This window comes from Malaclemys terrapin, chromosome 2 (assembly GCF_027887155.1).
Source record: "Malaclemys terrapin pileata isolate rMalTer1 chromosome 2, rMalTer1.hap1, whole genome shotgun sequence".
NCBI classification, from domain to species: Eukaryota; Metazoa; Chordata; order Testudines; family Emydidae; genus Malaclemys; species Malaclemys terrapin.
Genome location: NC_071506.1, coordinates 123,128,445 through 123,149,356, shown reverse-complemented (window position 1 = coordinate 123,149,356; position 20,912 = coordinate 123,128,445). Strand labels below are relative to the sequence as shown.

The window sequence follows — 20,912 nt, the reverse complement described above, 5'->3', positions numbered from 1 at the left end:
TACAAGGAAAGAAGCTGAGGTTTGGGGGCTTATTTAACACTATTATAAATAAAATGTTAATTAAGCCCCGTGTTCACGCGACAGTATGCTATGCTTTGCACTAATGATAAAATCTGGTGCACTGTCAAATATACTGAAGACCATCTATTGCAGCAGCAGCTTCAGTCGTTAGAGAAAAAGCAAACTGGTGATGCTGTCGGTCTAAGATTGATTAATCCAGTCACACTCCACTTTATACACACATGTAAGCTACATGATTATAGACAGTCACACACAAACATACATCTGCATGCCTACAGAAAAGCACAGATATCCCCTTCCAGCTGCTACCTAGAATATACATTGGACCTCTGAATATAAATTCTGAGTACCCCTTTGCAGTAACATTCAAATCCCACACACCCATGCTTACACAAGACTCTTGCAAGTAAGGGGGAGGAAGAATTGAGCTACCGGAGGAAAGGAAGGTGATCAGGAACAGTCAACGTGGATTCACCAAGGACAAGTCATGCCTGGCCAAACCGATTGCCTTCTATGATGAGATAACTGGCACTGTGGATATGGGGAAAACGGTAGATATGATATATCTTGACTCTAGCAAAGCTTTTGATATGGTCTCCCACAGTATTCCTGCCAGCAAGTTAAAGAAATATGGATTGGATGAATGGACTATAAGGTGGATAGAAATCTGGCTAGATTGTCAGGCTCAATGAGTAGCGATCAACGGCTCGATGTCTGGTTGGCAGCCGATATCAAGCCGAGTGCTCCAGGGGTCAGTCCTGGGGCTGGTTTTGTTCAACATTTTTATTAATGATCTGGATGATGGGATTAATTGCACCCTCAGTAAATTCGCAGATGACACTAAGCTGGGGGGAGAGGTAGATACACTCGAGGGTATGGATAGGGTCCAGAGTGACCTAGACAAATTAGATGATTGAGCCCAAAGAAATCTGATGAGGTTCAACAAGGACAAGTGCAGAGTCCTGCACTTATGAAAGAAGAATCCCATGCACCGCTACAGGCTGGGGACCGACTGGCTAAACAGCAGTTCTGCAGAAAAGTGACCTGGGGATAACAGTGGACGAGAAGCTGGATATGAGTCAGCAGTGTGCCCTTGTTGCCAAGAAGGCCAATGGCATATTGGGCTGTATTCGTGGGAGCATTGCCAGCATATCGAGGGAAATGATTATTCCCCTCTACTCAGCACTGGTGAGGTCAGACCTGGAGTACTGCATCCAGTTTTAGTTCCTCCACTACAGAAGGGATGTGGACAAATTGGAGAGAGTCCAGCGGAGAGCAACAAAAATGATTAGGGGGCTGGGGCACATGACTTACGAGAAGAGGCTGAGGGAACTGGGGTTATGTAGTCTAAAGAAGAGAAGAGTGAGGGGAGATTTGATAGCAGCCTTCAACTACCTGAAGGGGGGTTCCAAAGAGGATGGAGCTTGGCTGTTCTCAGTGGTGGCAGATGACAGAACAAGGAGCAATGGTCTCAAGTTGCAGTGGGAGTGGTCTAGGTTGGATATTAGGAAACACTATTTCACTACGAGGGTAGTGAAGCACTGGAATGGGTTACCTAGCGAAGTGGTGGAATCTCCATCCTTAGAGGTTTTTAAGGCCCAGCTTGACAAAGCTCTGGCTGGGATGATTTAGTGGGTGTTGGTCCTGCTTTGAGCAGGGGATTGGATTAGATGACCTCCTGAAATCTCTTCCAATCCCAATATTCTATGATTCTATGATACTGTAATGCAACACTGAGTACAGGGTTTTGTGACAAAATGGAAAAATTGTTTCATATACTAAACAAGTTCCTTCCTCCTTGATATAAATATGCAAGTAAAGTGTGCCATTAAGAGTATCTGGTATACATGCAAAGAAACAACTTTCAAGTTCTAGTCCAAGATTTAAAGAGGTGGGTGCTTCAAAGCAGGCTTCTTAGTCCATAATGAGGTGGCTTGAATTCTGAAATGCTAAGTATAACACCGACAGACAGTCGTTGGCGGGCGGGATCGAACCTGGGACTCTGGAGCTAAATGCATGAGCCTCTACTGTGTGAGCTAAAAGCCACAGAGCTTTTAGCTAAGGCTGTAGAGCAGATTCATTAATCTCTCTCTCAAAGTGGTCTCGGTGCTACTAAATGGGGACAAAGTACCACACCGAGGAGGTTTTTGCCGCCTCAAGCAAAAAAAAAAAAAAAAAAAAAAAGTGCGGCCGAAACACCCCCTCCCCTCCCGAGCACCACGCCACGCCACCGAAACACAAATAACCCACCCTCCCGAGTGCCGCCTGGCCGAAACAAAAACAACAAAAAATCTCGAGCGCCCCCCCGCCACCCCAAGATTGGCCGCCCCTTACAAGGTGCCGCCCCAAGCACGTGCTTGGTCGGCAGGTGCCTGGAGCCGGCCCTGTACATAAGCATTCAGTATTTCCCACTGAAGTCAATGGAAGCTGCTGAGTAGTCAACATTTTGGGGAAAAAAAACAACAACAACAAAAAACCAACCAAACTTTGCAAGCACCATGTTTCTCATGAAGACTCTGACTATGCAAAAATTAAAGTTTTTACCTTCAACTGTTCTGGAGTTATTTTGCTAGAAAAAAAATACCACAACCCGACAACTAAGGTTTGTTTTTGTTTTTTAAAAATCGTTCCACCTTCCCATCACTGCCTCACCCATAAGGAGAACAGGAGAACTTGTGGCACCTTAGAGACTAACAAATTTATTTGAGCATAAGCTTCATCGGATGCATAGAATGGAGCATATAGTAAGGAGATATATATACACATACAGAGAACATAAAATGTGGGAGTTGTCCTACCAACTCTAAGAGGCAAAGGGAACTCATTTGAAATTTCCAATGAAACACAACTTTGGACCAAGTGTAAATCATGGAAATTTAACATTATGAGCAGCTGAAAAGAGTAGCCTAGAATGGAAAGCCTTTCTCAACATTAAGCATTGCATTTGCTAATAACTAATCCTGTAAGAAGCTCAACATCTTATGGCAGTATCTGTAACTGGGTAAAATGTAGTGAAGGAAAATGTCTCTCCATTAGGAGGCAAAGAAAAAAAGGTAACATCAATTCAACATGCGGAAAAGAAAATCATTTGTGAGGATGACAATAAGAAGATATTATTTTCCTTTTCTCTATAGAAATGCAGTAACACAGCCCCACCCCTTTCTGTGCTCAGTCACTGACTATGGGTGAAGGTCCAGCATACCTCTCTCTGGGATAATTTCTGTTTATCAGCCTGTTTGACTTTGGGACTGTTAGCCAGCAGATGGCGCAGCTTCACATAGCTCTTCCATAGCTTTTGGTACCTGCAGGAAAGAACAGAATAAAAAACGCATCTAGGTCACATACTAGAAGTACACAACAACATGAGTGCCTCATTGTTTGATCTTATGAACCGATTAGCTCTCACTAACAAAGTGCAAAGAATCCCTACTACTTCACTCTAAAAAAGGTATCTCTGATGGATCACATTTCAGTGGAGGATATTGTGTAGGGTGACCAGATGTCCCGATTTTGGGGTCTTTTTCTTATATAGGCTCCTATTACCCCCACCCCCTGTCCCGATTTTTCACGTTTGCTGTCTGGTCATCCTAGTATTGTGAGGCCCTGAGTCAAAGCCTTTTTCTAACTCATGTGAATGACTCCTCTTCTTGATATGAGGTCCATATGTCACTTATAGCAAGAGTAAATGCAGCCCTTATATTGTGCAAAAAAAAAAATGTTTCAGTCAAAGCAGAAGGTAAAACTGCTCAATTTATGCACAGTATTTTTTTTTTAAATCATTGCAGAAGCAGACTCTCAACACAAAATCAAATTCTTTTAAAATGAAGCAAAGGAGGGATCAAAGTATTTGCTTTAGTGATCTATTTTCGTCTCTGTTTTGTCTGCACAACTAGCACTAGTTTAGAGTGGTGATTTAGTGTGAAGATTCCATATTACTGACGCTCCATCAAATGGAGCAGCACCTATTTTACTGTTTCAGAATCCTCATAACTCCAGCACACACACCAGCCCATTCCTTGCTTACTGGAGTCTGTTCAGAGCTATTTCACTCCATCATTCTCCAGTGCATTTCCTCGGCCCTAGAGACTCCAGCGTCTGCTTGGTCTATAAAACAAATTGGAAACTGGAAATCTACAGGCTACTTCTACAGTATTTTCTTTTCATTTCAGTAAAGGATTCCAGCACCAGAACAACTTTCAAAACAGATAATACATTTATCTGTCCAAAAAGAAAAATTAAATGACAAAAACAAATCATCCTGCCAAGTAAAACAAACCAACAAACGGAACATCCCAACCAGATTTTTTTTTACCCCGAAAAAGGAGAGGCAGAGACTCCTTGAAGTCCAACTAGGGACTTGGCTATTGCTACCGATTTTGCATGGAAGGCACTCGGATACTACAGAATGAGCAGGAGAATAAGAAAAATAATAATAATAAAAAAGATTGATTTATAGTTCCTTTCACTTAGCTATATCAGAAACTTGGACAAGAAAAAAAACACACCAAATGGAACTTTTCTGAATACCTTAGTATTAGGTATTTCACACACGACATGAAGGCCTACATTTATGAAGTCAACTTAGGCTCTGTATATACTCCGAGCTAGGGGTATGATTGTCCTGCTCATGCACACATACTCACACTAGCTCTCATCGAGCTATAGCACAAGTATAACGAGCAGTGGAGCTGAGGTAGCCCAGGTAGCAGCAGCAGAGGCACGGCTGATCCGGGACAAGGACATAGCCACGGGTTTCATAACCTTTCTATCAAGTGCATAATTTAATTATTGCATGAATTTGACGTGCTTGTTTTGAAAATCTAAAATTGATAAAGGAATATATACAGAACAGAATTAGACTTCGGAAGAGGAAAAAACAGCTACATTTCAGATTCTCTAGTTTATAAAAGCCAGCTTCTGCTCCCACTCCTATTGCAGAAAACGGTAAGCTTGCCATCAACTTCAATAGTCATGTGACTAGGCCCTTCCTGAACAACAAACCAAAAACTCTTTTTTTTTTTTTTTTTTAACATAAGCTTTAAGGAAAATTTCTTACTGAGGGTCTCCAGCATAACTGAGTTGAGCAGGCCGTATCCCAAAGTGAACAATAATGGGAAAAGTAATCACATCAGGGTTGAACTGCTCACGGTCCAGTTGATCAATACGAACTGAACTGGGTTTCTAGGAAGAAAATCAATACAGTTTATCTAATTAACAAGAGCGCAAGTGATATTTTATTGGATACATTATGACGTTGTCCAGGACCTGACAAATGAATGACATCATCATTCTGAGAAGCAGAGAAGACTTTCAACATATTGAAATGAATAAGAGAGATATTTTAGCTACATATGTAGAAAACCATTAATATATAATAATATGTGGCACTTACAGGGCTGACCAATGTAAACTAATTGGTTATCACAGCAACCCTGCAATACAGGTATTATCCTTATTTACAGCGGAGAGGGAACTGAGGTTTTGAGAGTTTCTGAGAATTTCACATGAATTACTAAAGGCCAAACATTAAGTTGGTACCAGAGCCAGGATCGAATCTGTCGATCTGACTACTATTCCTGCATTTGGTTCACTAGACCAATGGTTCTCAAAGCTGGTCCGCCGCTTGTTCAGGGAAAGCCCCCGGTGGGCTGGGCCGGTTTGTTTACCTGCCTCATCCACAGGTTCGGCCGATCGCAGCTCCCATTGGCTGCGGTTTGCTGCTCCAGGCCAATAGGGGTTGCGGGAAGCGGCACAGGCCAAGGGATGTGCTGGCCGCTGCTTCTTGCAGCCCCCATTGGCCTGGAGGGCAAACCGCAGCCAGTGGGAGCCGCGATCGGCCAAACCTGTGGATGCGGCAGGTAAACAAACTGGCCCGGCCCACCTTTCCCTGAACAAGCGGCAGACCAGCTTTGAGAACCACTGGACTAGACCGTGTCACCTCTCTAATTTTAGACCCATCCCATCACACAGACTAAGTGGCATTAAAAATTGTAGCGTCACTCTTACAAAATGCTCCAAAGTCAATGTGTATAGTGAGGAACGCAGTTTTGAATAATGAGGAATACTTGGTCCTTTTCGCACTTGAAAACAGATCTTTTGAAAGCAAAACTGTAGAAGGAAGTGATTTTCACTTCATCGCTAAAAATGGAGAACATGAGTAACTCCACATCATTGCAGTTGATGTGCCGTTTGTAGTGCTCTTTGTAGCATATGCAAAAACCTTAGCTAAAGTTCCACAGTTGAATCTCTGTGCACAAATATTTTCTCCATTATCTTGCAAGCTGTTTTGTTATGTACCCAAACGATTTCCCACCTGGCAATTAGCTGTTTGGATGATGCTAAAGCTATCAAGTTCTCTGAAGTGTCTGAAAAGATACATTACTTAGAGTCGTCTTTATATTAAAACTGCCAATTTAGCAAAGAACTTCCACATAGAAAAGTTACCTTATTTCTTATGATGTTATTAGTTATGAATGGCTATTGCTATTACATAATTATATTATTTTTGAAGTGTGTTTATAACAAATCTTTCATTCCCAAAATAAGTGTTTTACAAACAGATACCAACAATATAGAAAGAACAGGAGTACTTGTGGCACCCTAGAGACTAACAAATTTGTTAGTCTCTAGGGTGCCACAAGTACTCCTGTTCTTTTTGCGGATACAGACTAACACGGCTGCTACTCTGAAACAACTATATAGAGGGATCATTTCCCCCACTAGTGAAATGCAGCCACTTCTGGAATTAAATGGTGAAAATGCTTGTCAGAGGACAGAATTACAATACCAGTCCAAGTGAAAATAAATGTTTATCAGCTATCCTTTTTACATGATAATGGAAAATGAAATATTTTACTTGACCATCAAAAATTTAATTTTTAAAATTACTCCACCCTACAAACAGGTGAAGAAAGTTTTTTTTTTTTTAAAGGCTTATATACATAATAGTTTAGATGAGGATATGAAGAAGTCTAAAGAAATTTAAAAATGAAAACACACGGAGGATTTTTAGGAGTCTGATTACTGTTTCTGAAACAAGAAGTTAACAAGGACCTGAGATTAGAAGTCACTTTAAAAAAGAAATGGAATAAGTTTATCATCTTTTTGCTTTTTTATGATCTATGAAGGCAACTTTGAAAGGTTTTTATTTATTAAAGTAAGGTTTTTTTCTGATTCCCCCCAAGCATTAGAAACTCCGGTCTTTTCTACCCTGCTTTTCCTGGACGACATGTGAGAAACTGGTAGGATAAGGATATCATGGGTACTAAGGAAACTAAACCTGATTAATAGAATAAAAATCTCAAACTATCAGAAACATTTTGGCCAACCTTTTTGAATTTGGATGCCTACAGTTTAGACATCTAAGTCAAAGTGTCTTGCAGGGGCTCCCACTGAAGTCAGTGGGAAATCAGCACTTTCTAAAAATCACACCACTTTTATTTAGGTACTTAAATATAGATGCTGAGGCCTAACTTGAGGCACCTAACTTTGAAAGAACATTGGCCTTGTGATTTGTTTCTGAATTAAACAGATGTTAACGAACACCTGATAAATAATTCTCACAAAGTAACTCTTTGCTAAAGACTCAAACCCCTTCTCTTTCAATTTCAGACTGGGAAAGATCCACATCCAACTCTCTGGTTTCTCAAGTAGACCTCCAGTAAAAATATGGGTGATCACACTCGATATTTATAGTATTTCTAAAGATAAAAAACATCTGAGACCTTATTCATACAGTACAACATTAAGAAGCAAAGAGGACACAACCAAATTAGTCTTCTCCTTTCACAGTTATATTTCTTATGGATAGGGCCTGGTCTTTACTAGGAAATTAGATTGGTATAACTACATCACTCAGGGGTGTGAAAAATCCACACCCCTGAGAAACAGAGTTAAAGCGACTTAACCCCCGTGTAGACAGCACTAAGTCAATGGGAGAATTCTCTTGTCGACCTAGCTACCACCTCACAAAGAGGTGGATTACCTCATCCTATGGAGAAGTCCTCCCTTTGGTGTAGGTAGTGTGTGCACTGAAGCACTACAGCAGCATAACTGGAGCAGTGTAGCTGCGCCACCACAGCATTTTATACGTAGACAAACCCCAATACTATGAGATCATTTAATGACCACAAGTGATCATGGACTTGGTTTTAACATCTCATCCAATACATAGAACCTCCAGCAACAGTACTATGCTGAAGCATACAGAGATGTTGATTCATTACTGATTGACAGGAAAGAGGTGCTATTTTTCCCATCCAAATATTGATCAAGCCAGACATTTGTGTATCTTAAAAAATCTGACGACATTACAGGTGTATAAAATATGCATTTATGTTCGCTGGAAGAGAAGCAGGATTTGTAAAAGAAAGCTTAAAGTATTACATATTGGATTAAAATGTATGGATTAGTTTTTCCAAACCAAATTTGAGAAACTAAGAAAATGACATGAATATATTAAATTGTTTAAAATAATGCTGGTCTATTGTTACTTCTTTAAAGTCTAAATCTAAATTTAAAATTATGCCTAACAAAATATTTCTCCTCTCCATAGATCATATTTATTCTTCAAATTTTAAAATAATCAAGTTTTTCTCTATCTTTTTATTTGCTCCCAGCAGGAATTCTTATTTCACAAATGATATAGTGAAGAAAAACAGCAAAATAAATGTTTACTTTTTTATCTTTACAGTGTTTTTACTTTGCTGTATTAAGTTGACAAAAATTGAATTTAAGAAATGTCATTTTCTAATGCATTGTTTCATATGGTCTTCACAATAATGTATCTGCTGATCAAATGGGGGATAAAATGCATGGAAGATACTCTCATACTCCATTTCTCACTTACTTTTACACTCAGAGGATGTAATAATCATTTAAAAAATCCACATACTAAGAAAAAAAAATGTCACAACCTTCTTAAAAGAAACAAAGGGCATTAATGATCTCTTCCCTTCATGGTATTGTAATACAACAACAACAACATTTTAAGGCATAGGAAATTGCCTTTATGTTTTTGTATACCCATACCAACACCCGCACACATATTCATCCCATAGTTTCCTTCCAGAATGTCAAGACTGCATAGTTAAGTACTCAAATGGCAGGAGATACCAAAGTTAATGTTACAAATGCAAACTCATTCCCCTTAATTACATGAGTACATACTATTCCTTAAATGATACATTAGTAGCGTATATTTTTTCTATAAGTTTACATATAACTAGAGCTTCTGTTTTTTGTGTTTATTAATTTCATTTTCTGGTGATTATTTAAAAAAAAATTAGTTTTACATAGATATCCACAACATGGGGGTTTTCAGGGCTCTTTGTATATACAAATATGTACATAATATACATTACTCACTTCAGTAGGGTGTACTCTAATCTGTAATTGCTTTGTAATGTTTCCATGTGCGGTTTAATGTAGCATAGTTTCAAACAGCACTAGGTTCAGCACAGTAGGGAACCTTTAGTGTGCACCAACAAGGTCTGCATGCATTAATTAATGCGCAACGCATTTGTGCGCTTTAGAAACTACACCTCCGTAGTCTGCATTACTGCTCTGTGTAGACAAGACCTCAGATATAATTTCTGGTGTTTTTCCAGTTTGTACTGAATAAACATCAGATTATTTTTCTTTTTTGGGGGGGAGGGGGTGTTTTATCTGTGTTTCTTGGTTAAAAATGGAAATCAAAAGCCTTGCATACAACAAGAAGGAATAGATTTTCAGCTAGTTCAAATCAGCATAGTTCTACTGAGTCAATGGAGTTATCCCAATTTACACCAATTGGGAATCTGGGCTATAGTGACCTCTATTATTGTATATTACTCTTGTGTGTCAGAGTCTGTGACATTTACTACAGGCAGCACTACTGTTAAGGCTGCCTAATACTTTCTGTTAGAAGATCCTGTTTACAATTGCTTATAACTTTGCCAAAATTTAACCATTTGGGCTGAAATTTTCCATGCTGAGAGTCTGCCACAGACTGATCTTTCTTTTTTTTTTTTTTTTTGGAAAGCGTCAGCAAGAACAGTTCACCTAGAACGAGGTTAAGGAAAATACACTGTTCTGCCCAGATTAAAAATATCCTTACAGTTACTTTACTGAGAACCTCTAGTACCTCCATACTTTGAAACAGGAACTTGAAATCTGGCAAGAAAGTTATGCTGGCTACATCAGAGATATGCTTTTTTAATACACAGAATGGACAGTGTTCTGGAAATGATGCAGGTTTTTGTAGTAAAGGAGGCTGTTGTCTGTAAGACCCTGCCTCATTTGTTGCGGAAGTTGATAGGAGAAAGAGGCAAAGCATTTCCATAAGAAAAAGAGTGGTCTTGTGATTAAAGAAGTTAAATGCCACCCTAGATAATCAGACTCTAATCCTGTCTCCGCCACTGAGTTCTATGTGATGTTGAGCCGGTCATTTAAACCAACTTTTCAAAGGTGCCATTAACTGTGTGTTCTTCATTTTCTGGGTGCCCAACTGACACATGTGGGGTCAAATTTACAGAAGGGCTGAGCATTCACAGCAGCAATTGAAATTGATTAAAACTTTGCTTTCAATGTATAAAGTGATATTAAAAAAAACGAGTACTCTGAAAATACCAGGCCATATGTGTTTCAAGTTGGATACTCAAAATTAGTAGACACTTGATAATTTTGGCATTACTATCTCCTTGCCTCAGATCTCCACGTGTGAAATAGGGATGATAACACCACCTAATATCACAAAGGTGTTCTGAAAATAAAGTCATTACTGTCAGTGAAGCACTCAATAAGAAAATTAACAATTCTGTATTCAGTGCAGAGTTGATTGGTGTACATTAAATAAGGCCACACACTGATTAAGGAAGATGAAAGGAATTATTGAACAACTACCCACCCTCAGAACGAAGCAGGGGTGCTGTAGATAAATAGTATGTGATCATGTAGTTAAAGATTATCATAATACATATGCACAAGGGGACCAAATTAGGGTTGCACATGCTTAAAACATTGCAATTTCAATGTATACATTGATATGTTGTTAGTTTGTAAACCTGCTCTTGCACGTCTGCCAAAGAATAGGGCAGCAAGTGTGAACTTCGTCCAGGCGCTGGATCAAGTGAATTCACTCCCATAGATCTATAATATTTTGCATCCTCAATTCTATTACATTCGGCATGCTTTCAATACAGTTACCCCAAGAGCACTGACATCAAAGGATTCTTGTTCATCCCTCTGGATTCCTTCTCCCTTTCCAATTTAGCCTATGCCGAACTCATTGAACCATAATCGTAGTGCACGCATGGTTTATTTATAGATCAAAAATGCTTGCAGTACCATGCCAGGACTGGTAACAATCATTCCTTTGCACTCTTCTGCATATTTCTGCCATTCCAGCTCTTCCCACTGAAGCATATTGGCAATCTCCTCCTCCGGGACTAAAGGTTTGTTGCATCGTAACAAGTAGAGTAGGATCTGATGCATTGACAGCACTTCTTTCCCTCCATCTTAAAAACAGATTAAAAACATGTATTAAAAATATCCCTCCCTTCAAAGCGTTATTAAAGGAAAATAATGCAGAAGTAGTAAAATGTTCCGATGGGTTAAACAAAGCGCAAACTGCTCAAACAATTAACTAATAGGAACACACACATTTTATTGATGAATAATGCACGGGCATAAGCACCTCAATTTGCTCAACTAGAAACAATAACATTAATGGTAGAAAGAATAATAGCTTACATCTTTTTGAAAGCCTCAAGTTAACTTAGTTGGCCGAATAGCTTTAAAATCTGCATGTAGAACCATAAGTTATATAGTCCAGTTACATTCTGCCTTTTTACATTTTATCATTTCCTTTTACAACAATCGTTTTAAACTGTTTAGACATTATGTGGCTTTCTGGAGGAACATTCAAGAATTTTATGGGACGTTTATGGATGCGTGCGATAAGTTATCCTGGCATTACGGACCAATATTCAGTGTTTATGTGCTGCACCTGCAGTAATGAAGACTAAAAAGTAGCCTGGGCTCATGCTGAGTTACTGTCTCTGGATGAACCAAGTACATGTTAAAACTACTAACTACTTCTGAGAAGTGAAGAAATGTGCATTGCCAAGACTGCGTTTTGTGACAAGTATACAAAGCAACCTGACTTGGACTAAGCAGTCAATCATGACCACGAGGAGCACAAAGGTAGAGATTAATTCATAATGGTCCTGTCATGGCATTTTATTGAGGAGCTATCCACCACGCAAATTCTACATGTAAACTTGCTTGTGGAGGAAATGTTTGGATAAAAGATGACGCATGCTGCTAAGATTCCTTCAGATACGAGACTCTCAAATCCTTTCCTTAAACAAAAAGAGTTTAATCTGTAAATATGGCGACGTCATTAAGTGAAAGGATTCATCATTACAAAGAAGCAGAAAATTTCAGTCCACTTCCCTTCATAAGCTGGCCTGTTCTGGTCAAGTCACAATATGCTATTTGAAAAATGCATACAGTCTTGTGCAAGGAGATGAGCAGAAACGAAGGTCTACAAATATTATGATGAAAATGCTATAGCACAAAGACTGAAGTAATAGTCTGAGAATCATATGGAAAGTCTTCCTGAATCACCAGGTTAGGATGGTACAGTTTAAACCTCCAACCAATATAAACAAGTAGGCAAGTGATTCTCTAATTCCAACAGGGTTAGATTGATGAAGTAAAGAAAATACTAGGACTGTGGAAGATCAGGTACATGACCTATGCGAGCAATCTTCTAGAAGACTTTCTTCAGTAGAATTAACCTTGTTCTAAATTCCAGTATAAAACCTACAACTGGGAAACATACCCGAACTCCCTTTGTAATGATAAACTATTCTTAACAGCTACAGAAGCAGATAGAATAGGCTACACTGGCAGCCTAAAATGCAAAAACAACTTCTTAATTTGAAAATATTCCCACTCAACTGACCTCACCTGGCAACAACTAATTTATTTAATTTGGCAAGAAGTAGCCCCTGAGCAGCAGCATCTAGGGTATGTACACCAAATTGCTTACTTGAACAAATATGGGGCTCATGAAGTTACAAGAGGAGAGTCTATGTTGTGGTCTAAGCCAAAGATGATGGTACTGGACCCAGTTCTGAAATCTGGCCTCTTTTAGGCTTTCCCAGTGTTCATGGTCAAAATAATACATGTTTGTGGACTCCCCCGTCCACTGACCATGGATCCCAAAGAAAATCAACTACTCCATAATGTGTTTTTCCCTGACATTCTGAAAAATTAGGTACAGTAGATTATCGCTCTTCATCTCCAAGGCCTATGGCATTGAGCAAATATGAGTTGATTAGCTCAATATCTGAGCGACACAATGCCTGCCAGCTCAGCCAGCTGGTGCAGATATTGTGAAAGTTAGAGACTATATCTCTTTACCTCTGTTTGAAAGACATAAGACAAGAAAATGGGAGGGGTAAGGGAAATCAAACAACTTATCCCTATATCTCTAAGAAGGCAGTGGATGAATGTGTGGGGATATATTGCACCAATATCTTCAAAGAAGAACTATAGATAAATAATATTCGGCAAATATACTAAGGTCGATGGATTCTCATTCTGTAGAGATTAAGAAGCTCCAGGTATGTTTCTCAGAAAAAATAATAATATAAACTCACAATCAGAAAAGGATAAGATGCCTCACAATGCGGAAATACCAGTTAAGAGATACACCCCAAAAACAAACAACCAAACCTAGCAGGGTAGAACTAGACAACTTCTAACCTAGAAATATGTTACACATTTCACATAGGTCAAATCTATTTTCATTTTGTACTGAGATCAAGTGATGACCCAGAGCCACATATGGCCAATTTTGCAAATCGCCTGAACAGAACTGAAATGATGTTTGCCACCAAACATCAGACATTTGCTTCTGACTGAATACAATTTAAGATGCAGACCTGCTAAGGAACAGCAGTGATAGACGCAGTCAGACAGCTTTTAATATCCTGACTGCAGAGGCAAGCCAAACCATTTTTGAAGCTGGTTTAGCTACAACTACATTTACAATTTCAAATATGGTTCAAATCTCAGTGTAGACAGGGTCTTAGACATGATTCTCCTCAAGACAGATTGTTTCATGCCACATCTGCACCCTTAGTCAAAAAGCTGGAGGTACATTCTTAGAGATTATTATCTGGAATAGATTAAGACGAAAAGCCATTCTACTTTATCCCATGGTACTTACAATAAGGTGGATCAGTCACTAAAGCCCTGAAGCTCACTTGTTCAGCAAGCTGAAATCATTGCTACTAAAAATAAACCCTTCTGCTAGAAGTGTCAGTGACTGTGAGAAATGCTTCAAATGGAGATTTTGGGGGGACAATAATAATAATGTGACACCAGAAGCAGTCTAGAGGGACATATTAAATGCAAGATGGCCCTTAGTCCTGTATTCTGGGGGAAGAACAGGAGAGGAGTTTACTTTCCACAAGGTCACAGAAACCCAAAATGGCAAATAAACTGAGTGCTGATGTCTGTATCCAAGACTGAGGCAAAAAATAGAAAGGAAAGCAAAAATTTTTGAATGAGGCAAGCAAAAGGACCCATCAGGGCCTATTCACACTAGACTGAAAAGCTTTTCCACTTGAATGGTATATATTCTTATAAACTCCTTCTGCATAGTTGGAGAGCTTGAGACACTTAAGTACCTCTTCCATCTCATGAGTCGTGCTGAAATAAGTGCCAGGTTGGGATGGAAAGAGATGTCCTGGTTCTGAGTGACCCAGCCATGACTAGGCTGTAACTTTATGGGATCAGGTAACTATTATCTCCAGGAGGAGAAGAAACCAGTTGTCTTTGCACCACTAAGGATCAATTAAACTTTTGTCATTTGAAGGATCAGTGGTTAAATGTATATGAACACCTTTTCCTAAAGGATGGAGAAGTACTGTCCCTGTGGTCTATACCCCTCTCCTCCTCCACACAGCTACCAGTAACCCTTGTTTAGGAGGTAAAGCCAACTTTACGTGACATTAGGTCTCTGAACAGCCAAAATAAATAGAGGACTGCTCTCATATCAAGAATATTTCTGTGGAAATGATTCTCCTGGAAGAACCAGAGGTAGATCTCCAGCTGGTATGTATTTTCGTAGCTCCACTGAAGTTATGAAAATGTATACCAATTGAGGATCTTCCCCCAGATATTGTGGGTGTGGGAAACCCCTAAGTAGGCTTTTCATACAAGAGTAGACACAGTCCTTTCTGCACCAAAGACTGTTCCTTGGCTTGAGGGCTGGATTAAACCAGGTCAGACTGGTGTTGTTTTTTTCCTCTGGTGATTCACATCTTAATGCTCCAGAATCCCAGCTTCCATTAAAAAAAAAAAAAAAAAATCAAGTCTCTAGCTCTTTTGACTGCAAATAAAACTTTCACATTGTGGACCAAGTGCAAATCAAAGCAGTGATTCTGCCTGAACCTTCAGTCTATGTGAAGAAATAGCTATGAGGCCCATATAAATGGTTCTTCCTTGTTTGAAGAGATGCATAGGAGTTTGGAAGTCTAATTTCCATCCAACCAAATGATATAAACTTACCCGGAAGAAACCTCACAAACCGTGGCATGAAATGAAATCTTGGACAACAAGAATTGTCTTCAAATGAAGGACCTTAAATAAGAAAATTAACAGAAAAAGAATTAAGTCTCTGAAAACATATTTGCAGAAACAAAGGGTAAAGTCCTGGCTCTACTGAAATCAATGGAAGTTTTGCTATTGACTTCAACGGGGCCACAATTTCACCCAGAATATCTAAGTCTTCAGTGAAATTATCAAAACACAGCACAGTGAAACGGGAAGTAGAGATAATGTACTCTGTGGTCCACTATATAACAGAAATGTCCACGTGGGCAGGAAGAAAAAATTCTGCTTATATAATCAATGCATTAAAAAAAAAAAAGTTCTAAAAGAACACAGGAATAAAGAATTTGCTTTTGTTTTGATTTTGTCTTGTTCATTCCAATTAGTTCATTCCAATAATACTACTTATCTTTATACATACTAAGGAGAAAAAAAAATGTTCTATGTTATTGTTTCTTTCTCCTTTCCAATGATATTAGTTAAGGCTTCATGTGAAAAGGAAAGCCCAAAATGGTATGTGATTTACAATTTTAAAAAGTAAAGAAGAGTACAATCAAAGCCAGTAATACTTAATCCAAAAACCAGATCATGCAATATATTCAATAACTAACCAAAGGAAGCATACACAAAATATTAAACTTATATGCATCTCTGTGTTACAGCAAGTATTAAATAAATCTTCATAGGAAAACCCAAGCACCAAAAGAAATTTACATATTTTAAAGTGAAGTTCTTCTGAAATTTCTCTTGTTTTAGACTGAGCAAAAGTTTTAACTCTGAAATTTTGTTGTGTCACAGTCTTAAAATGTATGTATTTTTCCACCTATCCTGGTAAGATTTTCAGCTATAATGACAGCTCAGTAAGCATAGGAATACTATGTGGCTGTCTATGTGACACTATTTTGTAGTTTCATTGTACTACAGGACAAATGCCTTTAGTCTGTGAGCTTGTCAGGGCAAAGACAGCATTCTTTTTGACACCCTGACAACAAAACCTCACAAACACATTATTGTGCAATATAAATAATATAATGAACAGCTCGTTTAAAACAAAAATCATGTATGAGTAATTAAGGAAGTGTTAAATGTCTTATCCAAGAGACCTGGATGACAACTCTGAGCATTGTTAGTTTCTATATACCCACTATAACGAACCCTTATAAACTGTTTGCTCTTGGTAAAAGCAAACTGGAAACTTATCCATACTATTAAAAATTGAAAACATTCAATTTTGTTACTTCAAGTTCTCCTTTTTAAACCAAAGCATGTTTTAAAACCTAGGCATAATTACTGAATTCGTAAATAACATTTAATATTTCTGTGTGTGTATATTTTTAACTGTACAGTTACCTATAAGATTCCAGTCATAGAGTTCCAAAATATCTCTGAATAGATACAAAGAGAATAATTCAAGTCCTCTCACACAAAAATTCTGGAAAAGAAAAGGGCCAGAATACCATTATTCAAATATTTCAACACATAAATAATACAATTTGGAGATGATACTGCTCAATCATTAGTAAATCTTTAGGCGTATGACTGTCTGTTATTCATTTAAGCATCACTTAGCATTTGAGGCCTCTTCTGAAAGCATGTTAATGCATATTAAGAGTTCTTTATTAAAGGCCCAAATTCACACTGGAGACAGATACAATGAGCTCAGAACTGCAAGATAATTTACTATGCACCAAAAGCCTTTCACCTGAATAAGTTAAAGAGATGATATATTTATTACAAACACCTCTCTCATAATTCCCCACTCCTGCATCTTCTTGCTAAAAAGCTTATAAATCGTCATTTGTGATCTCACCGCCATACCCTAAGCAACAAATAAGTACATCACAAATTGTGGATTATGATCTTAAGAGCAGAGAAATTCCTCAGCTCAACTGGGAAAGAAGCCACTCTAGTTTTCAGCCACAAATGAGGAGACTGTGTCTTAAAAACACTATTTTAGGTCAATATAAATTATATAAAATAACAGCTAAAGTCAATATAAATTGTATGCATATGAAGCCAACCAAAAATTCCAAACCCAACAAAATCTCTTTGGCAAGGCTGCCTTGTTAAGCAGGGTTTGCAAGCAGTGCCCTAGGCACAGGCAATCGACTAGCACTCCACAAAGACAAGATCCCTATTTTGGTTGCTGTCCTTTTATTACTTTAAATCAAGATTTGGAGACAGCACTGTAGATTCAGTATCAGGAAGTTAATCACACTGAGTTCCACATTAATCTTGTTTTGGAATTTTCGGCCTCTTGCATATATTTAGATAAATCTACTTCTGAGTGACAGAAAAAAGAAAGATAACTAAGAAAAAATATGTAAATATATGGGACTAAACTAAACATTGATCCTATCTTAGTAGTTAGTATGCAGGGTAAATCTACACCTAGACATGACGTTCCATTGCAGCAATTTACTCCACAAATTTTGCTTTATCAAAGACTGTCTTAATACAAACCACATTATAAACTGGAATTGCTTTGCTTGTATTTATAGGGATTTTTTTTTGTTTTGCATCAGTTTAGATTAAAAGACAGTCCTGTTCTAGTGACCAGAGCTCAGGGCTGGGAGTCAAAAAAGTCAAATACTAGTCTTAGGGCTAGTCTACACTGGCAACGTTAAAGCGCTCCTACCACAGCATTTTAACGTGGCTTGTGTAGTCGCGGCAGAGCGCTGGGAGGGAGCTCTCCCAGTGCTCTAAAAAATCCACCTCCATGAGGGGTGCGGCTCCCAGCGCTGGTGCACTGTTTACACTGGCCCTTTACAACGCTGAAACTTGCTGTGCTCAGGTGGGTGTTTTTTCACACCCTGAGTGAGAAAGTTGCAGCACTGTAAAGTGCCAGTGTAGACAAGCCCTTAGTTCCATCACCGATTTACATGGCAAACCACCACCTTATTATGCCTCAGTTTCCCCATTTGTAATGTAGGCACAGATACTTACCTTATTTCACAGGCATATTGTCTGAAATATATTTGTACAGATCTTTGAAAAGTTCAAAGAGGTATGGATAAAGCTGAGTATTCTTAATTTTATTTTCAATATATAGTGTTCTAGATATATGCTTAAAGCTTTATGTAGAAATCATAGGTTTCCATTCAGCTATACATTCAGAGAGTGCATGAGGCTAAATGCTACAGAGTTAATCCTTTAAACATATCAACAATTCATAACCTAAATTAACCTCTTGACTAATTATCGCCCTTACCTCAGGCATCATCTCTTCAATGAAATGAATTGTATAGTCAATGTTAAATCTGATTACTTTACATAGAGGAATCTGGAAGGAAAACAGAACAGAGGTTCAGTTTGAAAGGACATATGGCATTGACTGCATCACTCATACAATTATGTTTCCTAAGAATTTTCATCTGACGAAAAGGGCACTTAGTAAAACTATTGCCTCAGTGAGTTCACATAAAGTTTGGGGCAGGAGGGAGAGAGAGAAATAGATGACTATAATAACTCCACTTGAGAAATAACATTGGAGTGACAGGAATCATTGGTCAAACAATGCCATCTACTGGAGATTATGTTTTGTTCAGCAAAAGCAAAATTCAGTAAACTAACAGACCTCTCTTCTCCCATTTTGAAAATGTTATACTTGTAGATGAATTTATTGTGCGTGGTAGAGGGTGCCAGACTGGTCTAGCAACCTAGAGGCAAAGTGTTTTTAGCCCACTACTAATTCTATTAGCCATATTGTTTTAACACATCTTTATATAATGGGAGCATGACACAGGGACTTGCAGTACAGATTTATAGGTTTACACGAAATAGAGCTTAAAAAAAACACGTATAAGAGGGAACTATACCGTCTGGTAAGCCAAATATTTAATCATTTTTTAGTACATAAGCTTGCAAAATCCATAGACTGCCCCCCACCACCCTGCTTCTTTTAGAGGGACAATGTCAACCTGATTATTTTTTTAATTGACCAATTTCAAAAAATTTTAATTTGTTAGAATATCCCATGCAAATATTTTTCCAATCTCTTTGTCAAAATATTACAGAACTTTTTTCTATTCTGCTGCTGCTACTGCTTATTATGATGAGGGTCTTTACAGGAAAGGAGAGTGGGCAGGCTCAAGATAACTACCACACATGCTTGGGCTAAACTCTCCATTTCTCCTTCACCTTCATTTTTGTCTGCAGCCTCTTCAGTTTCAGCTTTACTGCAGTTGTTACTAGTAAATACACTAGCTCTCTCAGATCAGGGCATGAGACACATGTCATAATGTTAGCACATAAGACAGGAAATGCAACTGACTGTATATAAAGTGCTGTCAAACACATGAAGTAAACACACTGAAAAGAGAGAAAAATATTTTTTTCTGTAATCTCCATCAGTTATTTTTTGGGGGGGAGAGGAGAGTGTTGCGATGAATTTTCATATGGAAACACAGTCTTCAAGACGATAGCATCCCTTTAAAGGTTTCTTTTCCTTCCCCTCATTAAAAAAAGAACCCTATCACACCCCAGTAATCACAAGAATTGTATAACAAACTAGGACTCCTGTATAATACCAAATGGGGGGAGGGAGGCAGAGGGAGAATGAACAGGATTGCAGTTTTGTGCTTTCAAGGGGCTTTTGAACAGCCAGTTTTAACTTCAATTGTGAAAAATACTTTGACAATTTCTTTTTAGGTTTGTAACACTCACTGCTAAGACTCCACGCAAGTGTAGCATTGAAATATTAAAAGAATATTTAAATTACACTTTCAATCATTAGTAGTGCCATTTCCACTGATCTTAAAATTTAGCTTTACAGTTTGGATTCTGAAGGTTTTGGTGCAAAAAGCAAGCAGGCAATCCAGTACTCACACAATTGCATGCCTTTCTAGTGCAGTGGTTCTCAAATGTTTGTACTGGTGACCCTTTTCACACAGCAAGCTCTGTGTGCAACACCCCCCCTTATAAATTAAAACCACTTTTTAATATATTTAACATCATTATAAATGCTGGAGGCAAAGCGGGGTTTGGGGTGGAGGCTGACAGCTCGCGACCCCCACATGTAATAACCTTGTGACACCTTGAAGGGTCCAGACCCCCAGTTTGAGAACCCCTGTTCCAGTGAGACATGAGAGAACTTAAATTCTTGCCATTTTTAAGCCAACATGGCTGAAGCTTTCACTGTCCCTGCAAATATAAGAGACCACCTCATAATGATCAGTGATTCATGAAACTGAAGCAGTTTAAAGCCCCAGTCCTGCAATGGATCTCTGTTCCTGCAAAGAGGCATGCTGATTTCAATTCACAGGTACAAGTTCCTGTCTGCA

General features: G+C 38.5%; 1 protein-coding gene across 1 annotated transcript in view; it reads right to left on the bottom strand.

The window, feature by feature from the left end:
- Nucleotides 1-20,912, bottom strand: part of DROSHA (drosha ribonuclease III) — a 105,584-nt gene that overhangs the window by 57,855 nt on the left and 26,817 nt on the right. The window contains exons 10-15 of the mRNA XM_054017550.1: nucleotides 18,842-18,913; nucleotides 16,981-17,062; nucleotides 15,589-15,660; nucleotides 11,347-11,516; nucleotides 5,078-5,202; nucleotides 3,224-3,323 (exon numbers count right to left, since the gene is read on the bottom strand). Coding sequence (XP_053873525.1) covers nucleotides 3,224-3,323; nucleotides 5,078-5,202; nucleotides 11,347-11,516; nucleotides 15,589-15,660; nucleotides 16,981-17,062; nucleotides 18,842-18,913 — 621 coding nt within the window. The remainder of the gene's footprint in view (nucleotides 1-3,223; nucleotides 3,324-5,077; nucleotides 5,203-11,346; nucleotides 11,517-15,588; nucleotides 15,661-16,980; nucleotides 17,063-18,841; nucleotides 18,914-20,912) is intronic.